Source organism: Aspergillus thermomutatus (assembly GCF_002237265.1).
Source record: "Aspergillus thermomutatus strain HMR AF 39 chromosome Unknown NODE_103, whole genome shotgun sequence".
Taxonomy (NCBI): Eukaryota; Fungi; Ascomycota; class Eurotiomycetes; order Eurotiales; family Aspergillaceae; genus Aspergillus; species Aspergillus thermomutatus.
This window is the reverse complement of record NW_020798152.1, coordinates 69514-94523: the sequence shown is the minus strand read 5'-3', so window position 1 is coordinate 94523 and position 25010 is coordinate 69514. Positions and strand designations below refer to the sequence as shown.

Here is a 25010-nt window from a genome sequence, read left to right as displayed (position 1 = left end):
TTATCAATGATATAATAAAAAAGCATTATAAAAATGCGAAAGCATAGCTTATATATTATCCCTTAAATACTATAATTGGTAGTGAATAAGGCATATATTTCTTGTAGAGATATTACTAGAAAATACGGGATCAAATTTGAGAATATCTTTAAAATAAGATCTAATCCTTTCTGAACCTACTCATATTAATTTTATAATGATTTTGAGGGGCATGGAAATTTTTCATGTAGAACTGTAGCAATACAGAACAAGTATCGATGAGACGTCTTCGCAGGGATCTACATTGAGCTTTGCTCGTTGAACCGGACCAGTGAAAATAGTCGAAACCCCTGATGTCCAAGACATAAAAGACATTTATGGACCTCCACAAGAGAATTAGAGCCTCAGAATCTGTTGCTCACCCTCTCTGAAGAGGTCCATTGCTACACAAGAAGTCAAATATCGCTGACACTGGCGGTTCCATCTCCCTTCGCCTCTATTCGACTTATTTTCTAGAGCCGACAAATCAGGATTTCGAAAGACGATGAAGACACTAAATTGAAAACACTTCGAGCCCATATTTCAGTATTTGCTCTGTGCAGTATATCATTTCATATTTTCACCAGAGGGCCTTCCACAGTGAAGTATGAATGTGAGAGCAACAGAGCAGCTACTGCATGGTAGTGAAATACATTTCAACGGCTCATGATCCCCCTGGCAAAGAGACATATTATGTTCTGTCCAGAATCAGGAATAGCTCATCAAGCACAGAGAGTACAGGATCTTTACAACCCAACTGACCGTCAGCATTCGGGTTTTGCAGCTCGTGAAACCCGACCATGCTCGTCAGCTCCAATGCTAGACGGGGTTCGGAGTTGCATTTGGCCCTGGGATCTGTTTACACACTCGAGATACCTCTCCAGACGGAGTTAGACTTGCCGAGAGTACTTCGCAGATGGACTTGTGGGTTTCTCTTTTGCTACGCTCGGGAACTGTTCAGTCAGCACCTTGCATGCAGCTGTGCACTCAGACCTGTCACCCAGACCATATAAGGCAACTTTTCGGCTCTAAAAGAGAGTGTCCATCGACCCTGCTACATCAGCAAGTCCTGACCTGCGCTCTTTTGCGATCGATAAATAGCCCGAGAAGGTGAATGGGAGCAGCCGCGAATCTGCCAATGGGTAGTACGTAGCATGCAAACCCAACCGAGACAGAAGGTAAGGCCGAAAGGTCTGACGAGGCCGAATGCTTGCCTCCCGTGAGACTACCCATGGACTGGCCCAAGTCGAAGAGATATGGGCATATTATCATTGTCAGCCTCTTGACACTGGTTATGTATGCTGGCCGTTCTCTGTTGACCCTGGTTTTAGACGCTGATTTTGTGCTGCTGGGAACCTATCTGCCACCATGTTTGCTCCCAGAGCGGAGCTACTTGCGAAAGATTTTGGCATCTCGAATAGCGTGGTAGCGTCCTTGATGGTGAGCATATACATGCTTGGCTTGGTATGCGGGCCACTCCTCGTTGCTCCCTTGTCAGAGTTGTACGGTCGGTTGATACTGTACCATGTCTGCAACTTTGTATTCCTTGCTTTTACCCTTGGATGCTCAGTCAGTACAGGCACCGGTATGTTCCTCGCCTTCAGGTTCCTGGCTGGCTGCGCAGGTTCAGCTCCTCTTACCATCGGAGGAGGGACAATTGCCGATGTCACAACCCCATCTCAGCGAGGAGCTGCCATGGGACTTTTCTCCCTCGGTCCCGTTTTTGGACCATGCCTTGGACCCGTAGCAGGCGGTTTTATTGCTGAATCTGTGGGATGGCGCTGGACCTTCCGCGTGCTTGTATTACTGGTGCGTACCAGGCCGTCAGGCTGTTTTTCCATTGTAGCGCAGAGCGTCTGACTAGGGATACAGGCAAAGCATGGCACACTTTCCATCGCAACATTGATCTTCATGCGAGAGACGAAGGTCAACATCGTGAGCAAAGTGAAGACAATCTCCGTGAACCCCGGCGAGGCGACTCTTCCACCCGGTGGACACGACCGGCCGTCACATATCCGGTTCCTCTTCACAGCACTATCTCGACCACTTCGACTGCTCTTGTTCGCGCCTGCGATCCTGCTGCTGAATGTCGCTGTCGCATTTGCGTTCCGTCTGTCGTACCTGCTGCTCACCACTTTCCCTTCCGTGTTTCAGCAGCAGTATGGGTTCTCAACCGGGATCGCGGGTCTCAGCTATCTCGGAATGGGCGTTGCTATGCTTAGTGCAGTCGTGATCTTCAGCACAACGAGTGATAAACTTCTGCAATGGCACCAGAGGAAAGGAATGGACGGACCAGAGAATCAATTAGCCCTGATGGCGTTGTTCGCGCCTACAATTCCCGTCGGCTTTTTCTGGTACGGGTGGGCGGCTGACCGGGGAACTCACTGGATTGTCCCAATCATAGGGACCAGCTTCATCGGCTTCGGCAGTATGTTTGCGATGGTATGTACATCTGTCGCCACTGTCTGGGTGGTTGATCTGATTTTATACCTAGATGCCGGTTCAGCTTTACTTGATTGACGCTCTCGGACACGAAGCTGCCGCTTCTCGAGTTGCTTCCAATACAATCCTGCGCTCGGTGGCAGCGGCTCTTCTCCCGCTTGTCGGACGGCCCTTGTATAGTGCCCTTGGACTGGGTTGGGGAAACAGTCTCCTGGGTTTTCTGGCCCTCTTATTTGTCCCTGTTCCGTGGTTGTTCTACAGATACGGCTCGAAACTCCAGCAGCAGAGGACGGCCTAGAGTGGTACTTACCTTGGGAGCCGAACGGTATCTGAGTCTGCCAACCTGCAGTTCGTGCTGTACCAGGAAATAAATCATTGCCACTGCGCGGTGCTTTATCGATGGCACGCTGCAAGCCTAGGCTAACTTGCGAGGGTTATGCATCACTGACTGGAGCAAAGGTAAAGGCGTTACCAGCCCAGAGTCTGACTACAATCTAGATGCTCAAAACTTGTGTGTTGTACCACTCTAGAGATTGTTGATATATCACGTTTGGATTGAGTTAATCTGTAGTGGCCTAGCACTTCTCGTGAATACTTGGGTATTTCGTAAAATTCAGCACGATCGGCAACTCGGACATATCGGTATCCCGATGTACCGATGATCCGATGCCCCGATCCCCTTGATTGCTGTATACTCACATATCCTCTTCCTCTGTCACGGGCATGCAGGGGCATTTCGTGGGGCAACCTGCAGATCATGCCTTTTACGAAGTTTTGGCGTAGAATGGTAGTACTCCTTTGGGCGGGGGCAAGACCTCTACCCTGTTACATGAGTATCTCCCACCAATCTGCAACACAACTCAAGGCAGCCCATTTGCGCAAGCTGAAACACTACAGGAAAGGTCAGGCCATACTGTTTTAGGGAGCACTCTGTTTGTTTATGGTCACTCGCAGGCAGTTAAGCTACATTGCTCGCAATCCAATTCAGTATTCAGTGACAGTCATGTCTCCCCCTTTGCCGGTCCGATTGACCTGCCAGGCTTGCACGCGTCGCAAAGTGAAATGCGACAAGAAGAGCCCCTGCACAAACTGCCTAAAACACGGAATTTCGTGCATTACTATTGAGCGGCCACGTTGGCCACGCGGCCGGTCAGGAAAACAGGCAACAGGCCGAGAGGAAGATCTGCGCAATCGTGTAGCGAAGCTGGAGCAGATGATACAGAACTTCACGCAATCGGCGAGAGGAACGGGCGATGTGTCTAGCAGCTGTTGCGAAACTATCACGCCTCAGAGTGGACGATCGCTGTACTCACCGTCGGAAACCGTGCAGACAACTGAAAAGTGGTTTGTTCCACAGCCGGTGAGCAAACTGTCCTCGATAATAGGGACAACTCTCTAATCAGAGAAATAGTCATTGATTCCGCGGTTCGCCGACATCCTAGACGAGGCCCCGGGCAGCGGGTTTGCCGGCCACACAGACGATCACCGGGAGCCACTTTCGGAGCCAGTGCGTCGGAAGATACTCCTCGAGATTTTCCTTCATCAAGTCGACCCGATCTTCAAGATCTTGCACCGGCCATCTCTCTGCGCTTATCTCTTGGAGGGAAAGCCCTACTTGGACTACGCCAGAGAGCATCCCGTACCTGCTGCCCTAGCCTCTGCTGTGTTTTATATGGCCAGCTCGACCCTGCCTGAAGACCAATGTCTCGCTCTGCTCGCTGAAAGAAAAGAGGCGGTACTTGCAAGGTACAAGGATGAAGCAAAGGCGGCCCTCGCAAAGGTCGATTTTCTTGTTACAACCCATCTGACAGTATTGCAAGCATTCGTCCTGTCTTTGGTCAGTCCCATTGCCATCGTGGGGGAGACTGCGAGGCTAACTGTTGGCGCAGGTGGCTGCACGAATGCACGATCATAGCCGACGGGTCTGGACAATGCTCAGCGTAGCCCTTCGCATAGCGCAAGCACTCTCACTGCACATGACTGTTCCTCCATTTCCAGTGACGCCGTTTGAACGCGAGATGCGCCGCCGTTTGTGGCACTTGATCGGCTGGTTGGACCTTGAAGCCTCGTTAAACCGGGGATCTGAAAGTATGATGCGGTCGGCGTGGATTCAGACACATGCGCTCACAAACATCAACGACAACGACTTTGGATTGGATGCAGAGGAACCCTTACCAGCAGCGCAAGGCGGGCAAACAGAGACTACTCTTCTCATGATGTTCGCGCATGCCCAATGCACTCTTCGTGCCCTGGATTTATCCCACTTTACTGAACCGGGTATCACAGACATCCACATGCGACAGCAGATGGTGGACCACTTCCGTCACACTGCGGATGGGCTGCTGGCCGGCTCCGATCCCGAAAATGTTGCGTTCCACTGGTTTACTAAACGGATCCAGGAGCAGATCTCTGGTGTCCTGCAGCTCGTCGCTGTCCGGCCACTCCAGAGGAGTCCGACCTTTATCCCTGCGGAGGTACCAAGCCCCCAAATGCTCGCCCTCGCAGCCGAGATTTTAGAACGACGACAGAGATTGTATAGCGATCCTCGAGCACAGCACTGGCGCTGGTTCGAGGCGTTATTCTTTCCTTGGCATGCGCTCGTTGTAGCCATGACCGAGGTATGCGTCTGTACTGATCGATTAGTGATGGACAAATATTGGCCTACGCTCGAGTATAGTTATGACTTCTTCCAGAAGCAGGCCATCGGTACACATTATGACTGGCTCTTGACGTCTATGGAAGGTCTGATGAGAAACGCTCGAGCTGCGCGGCAAAAGGCGGTTGGCAAAGATGCGCCAGGGGATGCAGTGCCCCATTCCCACATCTATATGGATATGGCGCCTCTAGAGGGCTCTATCCTGTCAAATTCTCTGCCAGTTGTGCCTGGCGTGCCATTGACAGAGGCACAGGAGCTTTCTCATCTACAAGATCATGAGGCCATCGCGTGGGCGCAGTATGGGGACTTCACCGACCGCTTCTATGAGATGGATGGGGGATCTTTCAACGTGTAGGCCAGCCTACTCGTGATCGCTCACGATAGTCAGTCGCATGTATTAGCTGAGTCAAGAGATCTTAGCATGGTCATAGATTTTGAGTCCTCTTGTACTACTCTAATCACTCTTCCATGCAGAGATGGTAACATGCACAGCCCGGTCTTCGTAGCTATCTCATCTAGCTAAAGGTTGACTTCAATCACAGATCAGTGCACACTCAAGTCATCACTCAGGTCTATATCCGTCTCGGCTCGGAATGAAACCCGCAACGCCCTGGCCATAACCCTCCCAGCCGCAGAATTCAGTCACATATTTGATGGCTGCCTTTAGGTAAAAGTCGTCCTTGCGACCAAAGGTCTCCTCGAAGACTTTCGGCCCGCGGGCCACTTTGAAGAAGTGGGCATCCAGAGCCCACTTGTGCACCAATGCAGTATCAAGGACCCAATTCCAGTCGCGGCCATCTAATTTGACGGCTTCGATCCAGTCGAGGGAGAAGCGGGGCCGGAGCTGGCAGATATAGGTCATGATTCCGAAGAGCGCATACTGCTTCAAGATCGAGACGCGGCGGTCCGGGGGGAAATAATGCCACAACACTCGCAAAGCGTGGGCAACTGTCATGATGTGAACATTGAAAAAGTCAAAAGAGTCCCGTGAGTTCCCATTGCTCAGGGCGAGCAGAACGGCTAGGTCGCAGCATTCTTCCAACTGAGCTAGGAGGTCAGTGACTTCCCATGCATTTCAGTGTTCCAACACGACGGCAAGATTCTGCTCCTGGGAAAGGAGTTCGAGGTTGTTGATTCCAGGCTCGTTGAATAGGCCCTCCAGTCGTCCATCCTGTCGCACCTTCTCGAAGATCTCGGCCAGGGAGGTAGTTTTATACTTGGACGAGTCAGGAGGCGCCTGGTCAAGGAAAGTATGCAGAGGATTGTACTCCGTGCACCCCTGACTGAGGGCTTGCGTCGCTACCTCCTTGCTACGGAACTCGTACGCGTAGGCGAGATGGATAAACGGATGGCCCACTGTTGTTTTCGCACCCCCCTAGTCAGCCTGACTAGTTGTATCTGATACAAGACGAGAGTGATTTACTTACAGCCTCCAGTATAGCCGTTCACGAGTGGCGCCGGGCCAGAGTAGAGATATTCTTCAAGCACCTTTCCCCAGTCTCCCTGTTTCTTCTCCACTTCTTTATCGAAGAATTCCTGATATGCCACGGTGTACCTAGTTAGATGTGAGCAACTTGTTCGTCCATGTAGGGACCCAGTTACGCACTCTTTACGAGTCAGAAAATCCCGCCAATTTTCCTTGGAAATGGCCTCGCCTCGGATGAACCCTCGGGCGATGGGAACCAACTGGGTAATTTCATGTTCATATGTCCTCGTCAACTGGTCGCTGTTGGCACCCAGCGTATACGCAGACCCAAGGAGCTGGAGACCAAAATGTCAACGGATCAAACCTCGTAATTATGTATGTCCAGGGCAAAGAGCATACATGCGGCAAGTGACTATGCAGGATCAGCTCTGGGTCACGCAGCGGCGCAACCGTGACATGGCCTTGCTCAAGGAGGCTTCGCAGCTTCTGGGTTCGCGTATCGGGGAACTTCGTCACGTCGTAAACGGGCACCGGCTGGAGGTCTCTCAAACCGGACGCGGGGGGTAGTCTGATCAATTTTTGAGCGTGGACGCTAGTGCTGGAAGACATTGCCGGAAATTTGGACACTTGAATCACGCTATCAATATGGTAGAACTCCACTGCCGAGGCTCTAAAGTGATTGACGAGCTCAATATGCCAGTCTATATGGTACGGTCCTTTTAACGGTCGATGACAGCGTTTAAATACCTTCGTTCTCCCTCGTCAGGTCCTCCTCCTCGCAACCTCAGGCGCCCCATGCTGCAGACGAAAATATCTCGACCATATCAAGCACCTAGTCTCTACCGTCGATCTTTCGTTGTCGGATCAGGATTCATCTCGGGATTTGGAGCACTCACTAAGTCCGAGCCGGTGGGGTGAAAAGATATGTCATGATTCCACATATTCCACAGACGTGACTTTCTGCTCCAATCAAAAAAAGGTCTCTAGTGTGTCCAAATGCTCCTAGGAAACGAATCATACGTGCCATGGAAATGATGCTTTCGGACAGCTATGATGTCTACTCTGCGATCAGGAAAGAGAAAGGTACCACAGAGCATATGAGAAGGAGAAAATATGAAAATACCTTTCTACTTTCCGTGCTTCTCTGTAATTCCATGTTTAACCTTTATCTTTGCTTTCCTGAAGGTTTCAGACCACTCTAGGTTTTGCTTGTGCTTCTTATCTTAGCAGAGATCTGAGAATGTTCACAAAGTGCCAAACACTGTTACAACAATGCATAGGCAGATGGACAGACATAGTTTCTCAAGCTACTAGTCTAATGTACTCAGTTATACTCTGATCTGTGATAGTCCTTTAGCATCATTTTGTTACCATCCATCTATGCCAGCAAACCACTACTTCAGACGATGGCTCTGCCGATGCCCTTGGATGCACCAGCAACAACCACTACGAGGCCGGATAAGGTCATGGTGATAGTAGTATGGCAAGGATTTTCCACTTGAGAAGGACGGAAAAAACGATAGTATATCGACTCTGCAGGAGGGCGGAGATGACTCCCGTCTACCTAGCAATCGGGGAAATACTTACATAGCTCCTCGTCCTCGGACTGAGCCATATATATATATCTCCTTGTTCGGGGACCAGTTGGCGTGACACCGTGCTGTCGCATCGGGTTTAGACAGTGGATTCTAAGAGGAGTAGTCCACACCTGGCGGGCAGCCCCCGCTGCTTCAGGACTACATGTGGGGGCTTTCCTATTTCTGATCCTGGCATAGGCGGCTGACTACAGAAGGCTTCCTTTAGTACCTCTAGTACGGCGGCACAAAGTATTCCGGAATGTCACGGACACTGACTACAGAGATTATCATGACTTTTGCAGCGGTCTATGCTGCACACACCCTTTGTTCCCCTTTTTCTACCTCTATCAATTTGAAATCTTCCTACACTTCCGATCTCAATTCTATCAAAGACCTAGAAAGATGCTCGTTGCGCATGATATATGACAGTTACAGGCTAGCTGCATACTGGAAAAGGGCGTCGGCTACTATCGCCTGCAGTTTCCACACAGACCGACGTTCCAAGATCAACGCCCAAGCATACACTAATCGTACAGAGTCGGGCTTGTAGTTATGGACGTCAGAAAGACCCACTTCAGACAGGATCGATTGAAGCAACTGGATCTGTTGGCTCTCATCTGGAGTCCTCTCGGGCTCGGGGAGATTCTGCATCTCCTTCATCCATGCACTGGAGAATAGACCTACATTGAACATGGCTGTCAGTGCACTGGACAGGGTGTGGGATCACTCTAATCTGTCTGGGCTGTACTCACAACACTCCAAGGAGAACATATGAACCTCAAAGCTCTGGAAACAGCCCAGCCGCAGCTTTTCGAAGGACATCCCTAACTTGACTCGCATCTTTAGCGCACCGATTGCGTGCGTAGCTATTTTCAACGTGAAATCCGACCGACTCATAGGGATGACCAACTGCTTGAAGCGTTGCGCAATCTTTCCCGGATCGTGTGAGACAACTGCAGCGCGTACAGACGAGAAATCGGCCCCGAGCCACATGTAGCCCAGACGAAGTAACGCTGCCGGGTTGGCAGTCACTGCGTTGTGCGGGTTCCGCGGTGATACTGACGATTCCACGTTCCCTTCCCAGCAGGCACGCCAACTCTCCAGCGCTCCGCACGCTTTCTGTAGGCAACTCGTGACGTGGGTTGGATCAAGCAAGGCATTTCGTTTTAACGACCAGATATTCTCCACGATTACGTGTAGCAAGACGGAGGCGCCGAAGACGCTGATGGTGTTCCCCTGCAGCAGTGAGGGGGACAGCACAGCATCCAGCGCGGTTCCCAGACAGAGAACGCCCTCGCAACCATCCGTTCCCTCCTTCAGCCATAGTCCCGAAGTTGCACTAGTCCATGTTGATTCGTTGCAAGGCAGGCGGAGATCCTTAAACTCCCGGCTTGAGAGTGCCGGCGCAACGTCGAAGCAGACGCTCAGAACTTGCAAAGATATATATCCGGCCCATCGGGTTCTACAGACCATTTACTGTCAGAATAGCGTCGAAAAGAAAAAGGAAACCAAAACCTAAAAGCCTTACCGGACTATCGTCTCTTGCGCAATCCATATGTCCCATGGCTCAGACACGTCGTTATCCACTGCACAATACTGGCTCAGGGATGGGCTATATTGAATGATCTAAAGCATTATAGCATGATCAGCTTGAGATCCCTCACCTGATGCGTTTGGAACCTACATTGGCTAGACATGAAGCGTACGATAAAGCCCAACGGAACAGCTCAGGATCCCCGCTACGAACGCAATATGACATTGTGATTAATAGGGCCTGTGTCACCCAGACAGGGTGATCCCAAGACATGCGGTTTGCCTCTAGCTAATCTCATTAGCAGAAAGAATGAACGCACTGGTGCTCACACACATATCTGGAGACCGAGCCTCTCGCAGCCTGGCATATGGCATGAGCAGTATCATGTTCCTCGTGACACGCGGCACCAATCGCGGCCATAGCTAGAAGGAGACAGGGAGGTGCCTTTTCGGATTGCCAGGTCGGGACATGGATAAAGGGAAGGTAGTCCAGGAAACATTCAAAGAATGTCACTATATACCTTTCGAATCTCAAGCAGGACGGAAAGTCTGATATGGGTCGGGCTCCGGCCTTTGGCATCATATCAGCGTACAGCAGACCCCGTGTCATACTTGTTACTTACCACTCCAATCGCATCTTTTGTTTCCGTGTACACTTGATCTCGTTTCGTCTCCGAAAATTCGAACGAGCCTCTCCAAGAAGACGAGGCTAGTGGTGGACAGGCGAGGCCTGCTGAAACGGAGCTTCCTGGTGGAATTATTAGTCTGGCGGTACTCACAATGAGACGATCTGCTGATACGACTAGAAAGACTGTCTGTGTATGACTTGCCCGGCATAGGCAGAGGGTTCAAGCTCGGGAAGAAAGCATCGATCACGTAGCAATCCATGAACAGGTCCTGAGCCTGGCCACCGTGAATGCCAAGGTCCAAATCTGCGGGATTCTCTCCCTGAGAGTAACTGGGGACGGATGCCGCAATCTCCCTTCCTAGATGCTTCTGAGGTCCGATATTTCTTGGTGATCCTGATTGCAGAGATAGTGGCAAAGAAGCAGCGGCTGTTGCACCAACCGCCCCAAGGACATCTTGATGATACCGGAACTCGTGTCTCTTAATCACATCCTTACGAGTGAAGGTCGCGTCACAGTAGCTGCAACTGAATGGTTTCTCCTTCCGATCTGAAACAGTCAGTAGACCGTCGAGTGTACAAGCATTCGTTCAGGATGACTGACGGGAGCGCTCATGCCGGGTTCGATGCTCAGCTCGTGAGAACGAACGGTCACAGTAAGTACATTTTAAAGAGGGGTGACGTTGAAGTCTTTTACTTGTCAGTAGGCTCATTGTAAGTAGATAACCACGCAGCAAAGACAGCTCCCAGCGAAGGAAATGATAAAGTAGATTCCCAAGTAGTCTTCGTGACAATCATGCGCATGCCCACATCCAGTATTTCGGGGAATTACTGAGAATCCGTCCTGCTACCTTGGTTACACAGTATCCACTGGTTAGGCAGCGTCCTATTTGCAGAGTCCCTAATAATCAAGGTTCAAAATTCCCTTTTTTACCTTGAAATATATCGCAAAGTGGAGCGAGAAACTTATTCAGGCTCGATGGCTTTCGGGCAATCGGATTTTGCGGCTTTTGACCTTGGATGATGCTAGCTTTTTTCAGACGCACACCCCTGGATGTTGCGGAAGGACTTTAGTCTTTTCCTTGTCTAAGTATCAAACGGCATTATTGCATGGCTATGTATAGTAATTGAAGGGAAGTCTCAGGCGCAGAAAAATTGAGATTTGGATCCTCTTTATCCCCTCGATCTTATATCACCGGCAACGTTCCCCGCATGTACTCCCTTGCTCGCTAATAAGTCTTTCATTTACGGTGCGTTCATAGCAATTATCCATATAATGGAATGGCCCCTTCCTCCCGTCCCTAACCAACCTGCAGTTACCTTTCAGATTCCAGCAGCCTTGATCAAGGCCTCGCCAATCACTGTAGAACTGGGTGGGTTCTGCCCAGTAATCAACTTGCCGTTCTTACCGCTGGCAAGGACTTTTACGCCAAAGAGGCCATCGGCCTTCTCGTAAACTGCGCCTTTCTTGCGTAACTCAGACTCCAACAGAAATGGCATATCCTTGGTGAATTGCATGAACTCCTCCTCAGCATCAGAGAGACCAGTGACCTTCTGACCAGCGACCAAGTAGCTACCATCAGACAACTTCACGTTGACAAGAGCAGCCGGGCCATGGCAGACGGCAGAGACAACTTTTCCATTCTCGTGGAACTCACGGATCAGAGCATGAGAAGTCACATCATTGACGAGATCAAACATTGCTAAGGGAGGTTGGCTAGTCAGTCGTTGCCTTTGGGCAGGAGTATAGAATATATGACGACTTACGACCATGGCCACCCACGTAAAAGATCCCGACGAACTCTGAAGTCTTGCCCAGAAGGGACTCAAGCTTCAAGGTATCCTTCCAAACACTAGATTTCTCCTTGAGAAAGGCCACACACTCAGGATCTCCTTTGGTTGCTTCAACTGAATAGGGATCGAGCGGTGCTTCACCACCACGAGGAGATGCAACAACGATCTCGAACAGTGGAGCGAGCTTATTGTAGGGATGAACCAGTTCTGGAAGGTACCATCCAGTCTGTGTGCCACGGCTGGGGAGAATGTTTTGGGAGGACAGGACAAAGAGGAACTTTGGCTTAGCAGACATTGCTGAATCAACGGATAGTACAGGGTTCCTAAGCTTTGAGTCGAAGGAAACGAAAACGGGGGTGTGCTCTCTTATTTAAATCTTGCAGAGAGGTCGGTGATGAGAACATACCTATACCTGGCTCTTGTCTGAGGTAAATTTATATAATTTGTGGGTGACATCGTTACCTGCATTGTTTGCACCCCTCTTCCAGGTCCTAGATATAGATGGTCGAGTACCTCATCCGCTTCGCCACTGGAACCGCTGTTCAGGCAGGAAATCAGTCGAATTTGGCAAGCAATCATTACATTCTATGGGGGTTGGTGGTGAACAGAGATATGACAGTACTAGTCGAGCTCCGCAGATATATGGACCAGTTACACACTGGAAATCAGGACGGGCTATAGGTCAGGCAGTCTAAAATTTTAGCGCGGCGCCATTTCATGGATAGAAGCAAGGTTAGAGTTGCATTCGGTCCGAGTTCGGGCGGGTTCAACCCCAGTTGGCAATTTCGAGTCGAAAAATTAGAACTCAGAACCCACCCTGACCCGGTGCGATTCAGTGCGAGTTTCACCTCAAACCCCGCCACTAGGCCTAGATAGGCCTAGCTAGGCACCTACTAACCTATCTAGGTGGGCGGTAGAACCCTGCAAAATCTAAATTTCAATGGTTTTTAGATTTCAATTTCTCTTACCTTAGGCATATGCGGCGATATGCCTCAGGCCTATCTAATATTCATATAGAAACTTGTTATTTTTACATGAAATATATGGTAATAATCACCATCCTGACCTATATCTAAAATATCGATTTGATATCTACAGGGTTGAAAGGGTGGTGGTTGAAAATCATTTTTAAACTATGTTAGTTGTCGAAGGTCAGCACCATATATATATATCCATACACCACCTTCATACCAACCTCTAACAGAGATGATTATTCACTTATATCTCACCAACCACTAGATATTTTGAATCGATATTTCATATTTAGATAGACTAGATACTAGGCTATCTAATGATATCAAAATTTCTATAGAAATCCTAGAAATTAGTGATTAGTAAGCAAAAATACCAACTCAAACTGATAAAACCAATAAAACCATAACCAACGGTTTTAACTGAACCCTGAGAGGTTCTATAGTAGGGAAACCGCAACCGGTGCGATTCCCTAGGCTAGGCACCGAACCCTCACCACTGCGAGTTCGGTGAGGGTCGGATTTGATTTTAGCAGTTCGGTTATGCAACTCTAAGCAAGGTACTTAACCTAATATAGTAGCCACCACATAAATTAAAGTACCCCTTTTAAGAAGTCATAATAACATATATCTTCAAGATTTCAACCTCACTATTATTAAAATTTGAAGCTATTTAGCGTTATTAAAACCTAGTAGTAAGCTATCTACAGTTCTACGTCAAAAATCTCCGTAGCCCCCGCCAAAATCAAAAATATATATTTCTCTTAAGAATATTGATTCTTTAACCACTCCATCCACCTACTATTAAAATTATATGTAAATGTAGCGGGCAAGGCCCGCTGTATGCTCGAGCCTATCGGCACTCGCGAGCTGCCTTAGGCACCAACGATATCACGAGGTCACCAAGTCATGTGACCTCGCCTGCAGTTCGCACACATCTTTTCTTGTTCGGCCGTTGCGGCCCTAGTTAGAACCCCTTAGCGATTTCTTACCGTCCAAACCTAGGTCATAGGTTGACCAGCTTCTAGCCCGTGACAGTAAAGGTATGATTCTATAGAAAAATAACTAGAGAATTTAAAAAATATAGTATTTCTACCTAATATTTAGTATACTAATTATTAGCCTTAATAATAGCCTTCACCCTCCACAGCATAGATAAAATCAACCTATTAAAATACTCCTAGCCTAATACCTCCTATATATACTTAATTAGACTATTAAAGTAATCTTTTACCTCCTTAATTAATCTATAATAGTTCTCTATATCTAGATCTAGCCAGTAGATTACCTCTTTAAGCTTAGCCTAGGTATGTTTAATCAGGTTAAGATTAGGTGAATATAGCAGCTAGTTAATAGTAGAAATAGCATTATCCTCAAACTAATTCTTAATAATCTTGTAACGGGCGATGCCCGATAGGCGCTTGTTGCGGCTATCACGCCACAACTTGACTCCAATCCCGAGACCCGATTGGTGCCCAATGATTGTCATAAGGACTTGTTTTCATCCAACCTTTCAATTTTCCTTTCTTCTTTCCTCAGCGATATCTTTTGTATGCTAGTCTTATATAGATTTAGCAACACGGGACTGAGCCCGTTTCAAATCTAAGCCCTATAGATAGGGGCATTATCTTATATAAAAGTCATCTCTAGAGAATAGATTATAAAGATATTCTTCTCTAAAATCTTAAGATAGGAGGCTGTAGAATACCTATTTTAAGGAGAATTCTTATCTCTAGTTATTTAATTAATATCTAAATAACTACTACCCTAAATTACCTAAATCATAATTAAGATATTCTTAGACTTCTTATATATAATAATATTCTCCTTTTTCTATTTCTCTCTAAGTTAATCTAATTACTAGACCTATTTATATTACCTCCTATAGCTAAGTTTAATAGAATATTTATTACTTTAGATAATTCTATAAAACTCCTCTATACCCTAATTCTCCTATGCCTTAGCCTATTCTAGATGTTTTTTAGCTACTTCTTTAGTTAATTAAGGTTATTTCTTTACTCACTAGTATCTATAGCTGTCATGGGTTGACCCCATGACACGCACCGCATTGTGTATGCGGCTGTGGTCACGTGGTTCCCTGTTAGTCCGCCGCCCTGTCACCTTAGCACGACGACAGCCTGTATCTAGTTTTCTCTCTTTAGCAATTCCACTTCGTTCCATCGCGACCGTAAGGGAGGCTAGTGGTACAAGATCCGTAAGGGACACTCTAGCCCGTGACATATCTTATATTATAAGAGGCTATTATTATTAAATCTTAGAAGCCTTATATATAGCTTATTTTATAATATTAATAGCTATAGTAGGTCTATATTAATAATTTCAATATTATTAGTATAGTCTAGATAATAACTAGATATATCTATAGGGTTACTAGTCCCTAGGTAATATTTAATTAAGAAATTAAATATAGATAGATATTCTACCTACCTTATCTAATATAGATTTAGCTTCTTTATTATTATAAAGTAGTATAAATTAGTATAATTAGATAGTACTAAAATAGGGAACTTACTCCCTTCTAAATAATATCTTTATTATTTAAAGTACTTTTATCTTCTTTAGAGCTTTATTTATTCTAGTTATAAAATCTATATTTTCTTAATTCTAGGCCCTTATCTTATTCTTAGTAGTCTTCTTAGCTAGATATTTTTATTCTCTTAAATAACTAGTTCTTATACTTAGTTATCTAGTTCTTAATAAATATAATCTTATTAATATAATTATTATATAAGATATCCTCTATAATCTAGTATTATAAGATCTTTCTCTTTAATACTAGGAAATAACTTTATCTAAAGATATATCTTTTTCTACTTATTAGTATATTTAATATTAAGCTAAGATTTCTATTACTTTTAGTAGAGTAATTAGAACTATAAGAGTACTTAGGGAATGCTCTTAATTAAATACTAGATAGTATAGTAGTAGTAAATATCTTTATTAATAAACTAATTACTAAGGTATAAGATGCTCACCCCTTAGTAAGTAATAATATCTCTATGGGTCATGTGCTACCTACATGACCCCTATAGTTCACTACATATAGGCTTGCTGTGCCTAACAGCAGCAGAGTGGTGGTTTAATGAGGGCTGTTTCTAGCGCCCTGCTAACCATCACATCATATACTATATACTAATTAGGAGTCAATAGTAGTTAATTTTTATGGAAGTTATGGCTATAGGTAATATAAGTAGGTAACAGAAAAAATTTTTATTTCTGCTGGTTTGTACATTCAGTCCGCTGTACCAATTCTGCACCACTAGTTGACTAAAGAAGGAAGAGTGGCTTTATATTTTCCATGCATAGTTGATCCTATTTCCTATTCACACACTTAGTCATGTCTTGTTATACAGTTGATTAATTAGGTATAAACTCCTTCAAGGTCGTAACCTAATTATGATAATAAAGCAATAGAGAAACAACATGAGACAAATCCATCTGCTGGTAGGTATGCTTCTAGATAGGTTATCTATTTCTCAGTCAATTATCATCCAAAACTATACCATCCCACTCCCAGGCAAAGGAGCACACTGCCATCTGGGCTTGCACATTATCCATACTGCTCATCTCCAGTATAGTGAGTCTGTGTTAATAGTAAATGAAAAGTAGTCTGAAAGCAGCCAACGCGCATCAGACCTCAGTAAGCTCGCCAGCCTCATCTTGGTAAGGCTTCTTTTCTTGATGACCCAGGACATCCAGTAAGCTGAACTCTCCTATCATAGGACCGGTTTTGCTTCTGGGAACGGTATTGGAGAGTTTCAATAAACCATATCTGTGATCCAGGATATTTATATGCATATCTTCAGCTTGCATGAGTCGACAGATTCTCTTTTTTTGTCTCTTGATGCACTCAGTATGAACCATATCTCTCAGCACATATCCTCTACATCAACAAACACGGGTTGACTAGATTTCCGATAGGTGCCTATGCTACATTCCATAAGTTTTCTCTACTTGTGAAACCTCCTCATCAATCTCCCTCCATCCCAATGCCCTCCATCTCTCCGGCCGTTCCATTGCATCCACATAATGCTTCAACGCCAGCACAAACTGCGCCGCCCACTTCTCACCACTCGCGCCCCCTACCCCCGTTGCCATCGGAGTGATCAGAATCGGCTCAATACGATCCTCCTCCTGGCCCCGATTCCACCCTTCCAATTGACAAACCCGGTCCCAGTTTACCCGGTCTGGGTATCGCATGGTCGGGCAGATCGCTACCCACTTGCAGCCCCATTAATTCACGTCTTCGATTTCCTCGGGAAACGGGACAAGTGTGAATGATCCGGGAGGCGCGAAGCCTCGCCACAGCTCGTAGAGGATCTTTTGCGCAGCGCGGGTGAGTGCATCGTAGTCATCAGCCGGACAGAAAGCGCGGGAGATGGCGTCGTCAAAGGCGCCGTCTAGCCGTCCGTAGGAATTGGCAGGTGAGACGACGAGGTCGAATTTCGTCGTCGATGGGATGTCGCTTAGGCTGCTGTTGAGGATGTGAATGTCAAGTGTGGGATTGGGTGCAAAGGAGGGCCACTGCTCGGTGACGGCTGCGTTAAAAGCGCTGATAATTTCTCTTGCGTGCAGAGGAGGTGAATCTTTGGCAGATTTTAGAGAGCAATTTTCATTCTACGCAGATCATGTATCTTGTGGCTTCTCAGGAAAATGTTGTTGGAGAAAGGCCTTTGGATTATTTATGCTAGTGGAAACTGTGCTGCCTAGGGTCTTTGTTATGTGATACTTGCTTGATGACACCGGATCTCTAGTATCATTTATCTCTGTCTATGGGCTTATAGATGCACAAGCTAATGCGTTGTCCCAGGAGCAGACATCACGATGGATCTCTGATCAGGTATGGCTGGCTCCACACAAATCATGCGCCGCTTAACTACAGAGTATATCCGGATGATTGTACTCGACACCGGTGCGGATGGGGATCATTTCTTAACTCTGTATCAGTTATTGTGCAGCGGCCACAGGAATAGTATGCTATCCCACATGGTCTATAATCCCACATAGACGTTACATGAGGAGTTCATCCCATGCCATCCTTTACTTTTCCCGTAAAAGTTCCTCCACTGCTGACCATATCAGAAGCTAGTTATCCAAGGTGAGCACATTCATTCTGGCCACACTCCCTTCAGAAATAGTATTGCCTGGAATAATATGCACGTCAGGAAAGGGGAAATAACTTGAAGTGCGCTCCAGCCTCTAAACCAGCAAGCCTTGGAGCATTAGGGACAAAAAAAGAACCAACCCCTGTAAAAATGAAAACACGAGGCAGTGTACATGCAGTAGTGCCAGGGGGCTAACGGTTGATTCTCATTTCCCGCGAACGCTCGCGCGGCGGATGACCATACATGTGTTTGGACTACTGCAGCTTCCGACAAGGGTTTCCGCTCTGAGGCAGTCTCCACGACTGAGAACGACATGGAGGCTTGGAATGGGTCCCTTGGTCTGGTAATGGAGTGGCGGGGAAGCCACAAGCACCTGGGCTGTGCTATACATGGAGGCTGCCTTGTTCTTGGGCGTTTCACAGCCCTGTCAGGGGTTTTGGTACTTTGGCTGAGCTGAAGTCTGGGAGACATGGAAATGGAATTATGCGGCACAGCTGGATGCATATATTTCCTCTGTTTCTCAAGCGCCGGTTCTTGAGGCTTGATTTCTTGCCTTTTCAGATATACACCATTTTCCCACGAAGCATCCATCATGTCAGACGAAACAGCACCGGTAACCCCGTCCTCGAATCCTTTGTACCCCAATCTGGTAACACCACCAGATTCCGGTAATTCTATTGACAACCCCATACTTGTATGCGATTCTGATGGGTCGGATGCCTCGGATACAGAGGCGTTTGGTGGATCTGTTCGACAGCTATCTGACAACAGTCCATCGCCCTCCCCTCGGATTGCGGCTAGATTGCAGCCCCAAAAGATCCGGCGCCATCATCAAGATACGTCTCCTTCTGAAGGAGATGCCAACGTGGAAACTCTGGAGGAGGTCGAGAATGCCAGAGACTTGGACGTAACTATCGATGATCTTGGTAGGAGACCTTGTTTGAATCAAGTCACTAGCTGGCAGTGCGCTAATAGGATCTCAATGCTACAGCGTATGACACACCTCCTAGCTCTCCCAAATTGCCAATGGACATTCCAAATAGCGGTACTTCTCAGGAAGGCTCTGATACTCGGGCAACTCTCGCAAGTACTCCCTCGGCCTCTGTAGGACCAATGCCGATTTGGAAGCTGGAAATCAAAATTAAGGAGGTTATTTTAAAGACCGCCGCGGGAAAAGAAGGACAAAGGCGAGGGCATGCCTATATATATGCCGATCCGAACAGCGAGGCAGGATATTTCAAACTGGGAAAGACTGAGACTCCAAGGAGGCGCGAAAAGGAGCACCAAGTAAAATGCAAACATCCCACCTTCGAATTGCTAGATATCGTACCCCGAGGACAGAAAGTTCCTTGGTTCAGTCGTTTGGAGGCGTTGGCGCTCGCTGAACTCACGAATATGGAGTACTCATTCGACTGCCCTTGCTTGACGCCCCACCGAGAATACTTTACTGGAAGAGTCCGCGAGGGCTTAGAGATCCTCAACTGCTGGTCCAGCTGGCTACAGCGCAATCCGTATGATGAAAAATTCCAGCTTTCTCCTTTCTGGAGAGATAGACTTCGTCTTTTGGGAGGAGGTTCATTTAGCCATTCCAGGTGTCCCAACACTGAATGCCGCTCCGCCAGGGACATTTGCTCCAGATCATGTCAAGCATGTCTCAGGCTACGCTTGAAAGCTTGGACTGACGTGACGGATTTTGATCATTTTCAATACGAGTGTCGCATGAGGGTTGGCTGGGAGTTGATGCGTCAAGCCATGTACTTGGTGTGGCCGCGTTTTGGGAGTCGCACTTTGATTCTCATTGACGGCTGGGAGAAGATAAAACTCCTAGCCACTTTCCTTTGGGCCCCGACGACTCATTTGTATTTACTTCTGCTATTGCATTCGCTTCTGCTCTTGGTGCTCTGGCGCCCAATTAGCGTACCTGCCGAGCCCATTTTGTGCTACGGCATTTTCTGCCTTTTCGCCTATTGGAGGATCATGAGGGGGTTGAAGGACTCACCAGATGAAAGCCAACTGACAAAGGACCGAATACGTCCTCGAACACCCAGCAAAAAAACCATTAGGAGGTCTTCGTCTTCACCGGGACCCAAGATCCTTCCTGGAATAGTCGGTGAAGCAGAAACACCAGATGAACAAGAACCGCCCTCCAAAAAGCGCTCAGTGAGCATCCATGGAGCTGACGGTATCTCGAGTACTCCAGAAAGCTATCAAAGTGCCTCCAATTCCCATGAAATGTCTGAAATACCGAGGCACATCGGACACTCACCGTTCTTGACTCCGGACCGAGCGAAAAGGACTGTTGGTAAGAGCAGCCCGAGAGCCGGCACGAAACGGCGAAAGAGCGATGTTCGTTGAATCGTCCAGGCCAGGTCCTTGTATGTCTTTGCACGAACTTGAGTGACCTTAGTGGCCTACGCCGCCATTCAGAGGAGAAACTTGCTTCCAGGGTTCTTATCTAGAGTCAGTGCAGCTAGCTTCTGGGCTTCTCGGCTGGATATACTTGGTTTGGAATTGATATGCTCTTATACTTGAGCCTAGCTGAAAATAAGAGGAGCGGCTCACAGGCGGGGCTCTGCTTGAGAGAGCTATTGAGGTTTTCATTAGAGATTTGCCCAAACCACTGTGCAGTTCTCGTTCCAGAAGACTGTAGAAACTAAGACAAATTCTGAGCGCATGGTTCAATTATCCACCTTTTCCCCCAGAACCCATAAAAATGGAACATCTTTTCCTTCTCCCTTCTCTTCCTCGGTATCAACGACAACCTCCCTGAGAATCAGCTCAAATCCAATGCCGGACAGTATCTCACAGGTCCTTTCTTCTCCCCATCCACTCCAAAACATGACTCCATCCGTCCCATCCAACCAATGCTTGTCAAAAGATCCCTGGTCTCCAGGGCCCGCTGAAAAATTCCCCAGAAACAATCCTCCGGGCTTCAGCCACTTGTATATTCTTGTTGATAGAGTAACTTGTTCCTCCCTCGGCAGGTGAATGAGCGAATACATTGCAATCACGGCGTCGAAACTGTGATCATCAAAGGACAGATCCATCATATCCCCCTCAATTAGAGCCACATTTGTAGAAGGAAGATGCTCTGCCGCAAGCGCAAGCTGCACAGGTGAGATGTCGTTTGCTGTGACATGCAGTCTAGGGTTGGAAGCAAAAAGGGCAGTGCAAGGTTGACCAGAACCGCACCCTAACTCAAGAACCGACTTTTCGCTTCGTGAGGGTAAAATGTATCCGAGCAGCTTCTGGAGATACTCAAGGCGGGTAGGATAGCTTGGTTTTGTCCATTCTGAGTACTTGAGAGCTATGTTGTCGTAGGCCTTCCTGATATTCTCTTTGAGGATTGGAGATGAAGATGCCATTCTGTGGTCTGGATAAGTGATTGAGAGAGCTTTTTCTTGTGTTTGTGAGCGGAAAGGTGAGCGATAAATACATTTTCGGGGACTCGAGTAGGCTAGAATCCTAGAATGCTAGATTGTGTCCGCGACAAATGAGCAGCTGAGTCATGAGTGCTTTTAGGTTTCTTACGTCTGACATGTTTATTGGATGCATTCCTCCGCATATGCGTCTTGACTCATGAGATGCCAGCGGTAATTTTGGACTTTTGGCCTTGCAAATCAACAAACAATTATGACTGGAAAATGACCTCTGAATCTATAGATCCGGTTCGGGAGGGATGCGCCTCACTCAACCGTGGTTGCTTGGCCCCAAGGCACTGATGTAACAATGCCACTTACTTGACCTGATCAGGATTCGGTCATTCAACTAACCACCATCACACTACCATGGTTACATAAGGCAGGGCCTATCACAAGCAAGAATGGGATCTTCAATGCAAGGATTGCTCCTGATCTGCAGGGCCACGGTGAAACCGGTGATCTTTGACATCTCCGCCGGCAACCTGCAGACGGAACGCTCGATCATATATTAGTTCTCCTCTTCCTCTGTCAAAGACACAAAGACTCGTTGAATGTGAGGGGCGACTCGATTAACATCCAGAATGAGTTCGTTCATTTGGTTATTGGAGTTATTGGAGTTATATGTGGCCATATTCGGCATAACCGTCTACACGATAGGGGAGAAAACGGGGAATACAACGAAGCTCACTCCGTGGCGCCTGCAGTCCTCGCTCGCGGTTTCCGAAAACGTGGCTGCGTGGTCACTGCCAGGAAAAGATGTCTCCTCCTGGTATGAGGTCGGCACGCGAGCGACCGTCATGGCTGGTTTACTACAGAACGGCGTCTTCGATGAATCGACCTTGTTCTACTCCAACAACATGGAAAGCAAAACCGTCGACACTGCCATGTTCGAAGCGCCTTGGCTATACAGACATGAGCTTTGGATCGAGAGCAAGATACGCAAAGGGGAGCATTGTTTCCTTCGCACGCATGGTATCACGTCCAAGGCGGATATATACGTCAACGGGGTGCTGGTTGCACCGAGCTCCGTTCAGCAGGGATCGTACGGGGGTCACACGTACGACATCACAGAATACCTTCGGGTTGAATCAAACGCACTGCTTATTCAGGCGTATCCGACAAACTATCTGCGGGATTTCGCGCAGGGATTTGTGGATTGGAACCCGTATCCACCGGATAATGGCACGGGGTTATGGCGGGATGTCATGATCACAAAGACGGGACCTGTGTCAATCTCGTCGCCGCGTGTACTGACCAACTTCAGAAAGCCTGATGGAAAGCCGGTCACGGTGAATGTTATCGTGGACATAACGAACCATGAGAATGAGACTGTCGATGGTACTGTACAGGGAAGCATTCAGTCCGACACTGAGATCTTTGCGCTTTCCGAGCGATTCTCTATCCAACCACATGAAACAAAGACCATACCTATGAATGTCAAGATCGAAAACCCCAAGGTGTGGTGGCCGGCGCAATGGGGTTCCCAGCCCTTGTACACAGTCAATGTCAATGCGACAGTCGGCAAGGGGAAAATCTCGGATGTTGCTCTTGAAAGGCGATTTGGCATTCGCCAGGTAGACTCGTATGTTAACTCCCATAATGATACGGCATTTACAGTGAACGGATCGCCATTCCTGGTTCTCGGTGGAGGGTACTCGCCTGATTTGTTTCTTCGATTTGATGTCAATCGTGTGCGGAAGATCTTCCAGTATATGCTTGACATGGGACTGAACACCGTCCGACTGGAGGGCAAGCAGGAGCATCCACAATTATATGATTTGGCCGATGAAATGGGACTGATGGTCATGGCTGGATGGGAATGCTGCGACAAATGGGAGGGATGGGAGGTAAGTCACTCGTCTTTGCATCAAACGACGAAGAATACTCACGAGCTCAGTATAATAATGACGCCAGCGGACAAAAATGGACCGAGGAGGACTACCCCATTGCCAATGCATCCATGCTCCATGAAGCAGCGATGATGCAGATTCATCCGTCTATGCTAGCCTTTCTGATCGGATCGGATTTCTGGCCCAACGACCGCGCAACCAAGATCTATCTCGATGCATTGCATCGCCTGGATTGGCCGGTGCCAATCATTGCATCCGCCAGCAAACGGGGATACCCAAAAGTTCTCGGCCCGTCAGGTATGAAGATGGAGGGCCCGTACGACTGGGTACCACCAAATTACTTCTATGGTGACCAGCTGGGTGCTGCGTTTGGATTCGGGTCTGAAGAGGGTGCTGGTGTTGGAACCCCCGAGCTGACCAGTCTGAAGAAGTTCTTGTCGCCAGAGGATCTAGATTCCTTGTGGAAGAATCCCGATCAGAACCAGTATCATATGTCGCGGTATGACTCGTCTTTCTATAATCGCTCTCTTTATAACAAAGCTCTCTTTGCGCGGTACGGTTCCCCTGTCAGCTTAGAGGATTATCTCCTCAAGGTGCAGATGATGGACTACGAGGCCACGCGTGCACAATTCGAAGCGTTCTCCGTGCGCCAGAATGCCACTCATCCGGCCACTGGGGTGATATACTGGATGTTGAACAGCGCATGGCCGGCTCTGCACTGGCAGCTGTTCGACTTCTATCTGAGTCCTGCCGGGGCATATTTCGGGACAAAGGTCGGTGCCAGAATGGAACATGTGGCATATGACTATGAGGAGCGTGCAGTTTACCTGATCAATCATTCTCTTGAGAGAGAAGGGTCTCGCGTCGTCTCGGTTGACCTTGTGGATCTGCAGGGCAACTCAATCTTCAACGAGGAGGTCACAGTTAATACTACAGCAAAAGCCTCCAAGAAGGTTATCCCAGTCAAAGCACTTGATCGGATCAAGGATGTCGCATTTCTCCGTCTGGCGCTCAAAGATCCCAATACAGGAACCATCCTCAGCCGCAATGTATACTGGTTGTCCGCCCAGAACGACATCCTGGACTGGGAGAATTCGAACTGGTACTATACTCCTGTAACAAAGTATGCCGACTACAAGGCACTCATATCGATGCCCACTGTCACCGTGACTGCATCGCTGAAGCCATTGGCTGCCAGGGATGGACTTGCCCAGGTGCAGGTTGTGTTGAACAATCCTTCAGCGATGCCTGCCTTTTTCATGCACCTGTCCATCATCAACAAGGAGACGCAGGAGGAGATTACTCCGGTGCTTTGGTCGGATAATTATGTGACTGTCTTCAAGGGGGAAAGTGTGACCCTGACAGCAGCATTTTCGGGGGATTGGAGTGACTGTGAGGTTATCCTGTCGGGTGTGAATGTGAAGAGAAATATCTTGTCGTAATTGATCATGCACGGTCTGAAATCTGAGAAAGAATTGCTTATATATTGAGTGTGATATATTGGCTATCAAATCAATAAACAATTGCCCGGTTCAACAAAGCCAAGATTGTCGTAGAGAAAGTGGAAGAA

The 25010-nt window shown here is 47.6% G+C and overlaps 8 protein-coding genes across 8 annotated transcripts; 4 read left to right on the top strand and 4 right to left on the bottom strand.

Moving 5' to 3' along the window:
- Nucleotides 1-1386: 1386 nt before the first annotated feature.
- On the top strand, nucleotides 1387-2758 carry CDV56_107911 (MFS transporter; the record flags this gene model as incomplete). Its single annotated transcript, XM_026761530.1, has 3 exons — nucleotides 1387-1827; nucleotides 1891-2460; nucleotides 2513-2758. 3 exons carry the CDS (start codon nucleotides 1387-1389, stop codon nucleotides 2756-2758), a joined length of 1257 nt encoding a protein of 418 aa, XP_026614167.1.
- A 705-nt stretch (nucleotides 2759-3463) lies between these two features.
- On the top strand, nucleotides 3464-5471 carry CDV56_107828 (uncharacterized protein; the record flags this gene model as incomplete). The annotated part of the gene is made up of 3 exons (XM_026761447.1): nucleotides 3464-3820; nucleotides 3872-4297; nucleotides 4350-5471. The coding sequence occupies 3 exons, from the start codon at nucleotides 3464-3466 to the stop codon at nucleotides 5469-5471; spliced, it is 1905 nt and encodes a 634-aa protein (XP_026614166.1).
- Nucleotides 5472-5678: 207 nt separating this feature from the next.
- Nucleotides 5679-10893, bottom strand: CDV56_107610 (uncharacterized protein; the record flags this gene model as incomplete). Its single annotated transcript, XM_026761229.1, has 13 exons — nucleotides 5679-6158; nucleotides 6210-6472; nucleotides 6544-6671; nucleotides 6723-6877; nucleotides 6942-7212; nucleotides 8568-8799; nucleotides 8872-9581; nucleotides 9648-9745; nucleotides 9804-9941; nucleotides 9987-10223; nucleotides 10276-10382; nucleotides 10432-10827; nucleotides 10878-10893. 13 exons carry the CDS (start codon nucleotides 10891-10893, stop codon nucleotides 5679-5681), a joined length of 3231 nt encoding a protein of 1076 aa, XP_026614165.1.
- Nucleotides 10894-11600: 707 nt separating this feature from the next.
- Nucleotides 11601-12366, bottom strand: CDV56_107556 (type 1 glutamine amidotransferase domain-containing protein; the record flags this gene model as incomplete). Its single annotated transcript, XM_026761175.1, has 2 exons — nucleotides 11601-11980; nucleotides 12045-12366. 2 exons carry the CDS (start codon nucleotides 12364-12366, stop codon nucleotides 11601-11603), a joined length of 702 nt encoding a protein of 233 aa, XP_026614164.1.
- A 4930-nt stretch (nucleotides 12367-17296) lies between these two features.
- Nucleotides 17297-17992, bottom strand: CDV56_107294 (uncharacterized protein; the record flags this gene model as incomplete). The annotated part of the gene is made up of 2 exons (XM_026760913.1): nucleotides 17297-17649; nucleotides 17944-17992. 2 exons carry the CDS (start codon nucleotides 17990-17992, stop codon nucleotides 17297-17299), a joined length of 402 nt encoding a protein of 133 aa, XP_026614163.1.
- A 768-nt stretch (nucleotides 17993-18760) lies between these two features.
- On the top strand, nucleotides 18761-20523 carry CDV56_107178 (GIY-YIG nuclease family protein; the record flags this gene model as incomplete). The annotated part of the gene is made up of 2 exons (XM_026760797.1): nucleotides 18761-19094; nucleotides 19160-20523. The coding sequence occupies 2 exons, from the start codon at nucleotides 18761-18763 to the stop codon at nucleotides 20521-20523; spliced, it is 1698 nt and encodes a 565-aa protein (XP_026614162.1).
- A 323-nt stretch (nucleotides 20524-20846) lies between these two features.
- On the bottom strand, nucleotides 20847-21533 carry CDV56_107127 (class I SAM-dependent methyltransferase; the record flags this gene model as incomplete). Its single annotated transcript, XM_026760746.1, has 1 exon — nucleotides 20847-21533. The coding sequence occupies one exon, from the start codon at nucleotides 21531-21533 to the stop codon at nucleotides 20847-20849; it is 687 nt and encodes a 228-aa protein (XP_026614161.1).
- A 638-nt stretch (nucleotides 21534-22171) lies between these two features.
- CDV56_106974 (putative glycosyl hydrolase) lies at nucleotides 22172-24882 on the top strand (the record flags this gene model as incomplete). Its single annotated transcript, XM_026760593.1, has 2 exons — nucleotides 22172-23437; nucleotides 23488-24882. The coding sequence occupies 2 exons, from the start codon at nucleotides 22172-22174 to the stop codon at nucleotides 24880-24882; spliced, it is 2661 nt and encodes an 886-aa protein (XP_026614160.1).
- Between the last annotated feature and the right edge of the window lie 128 nt (nucleotides 24883-25010).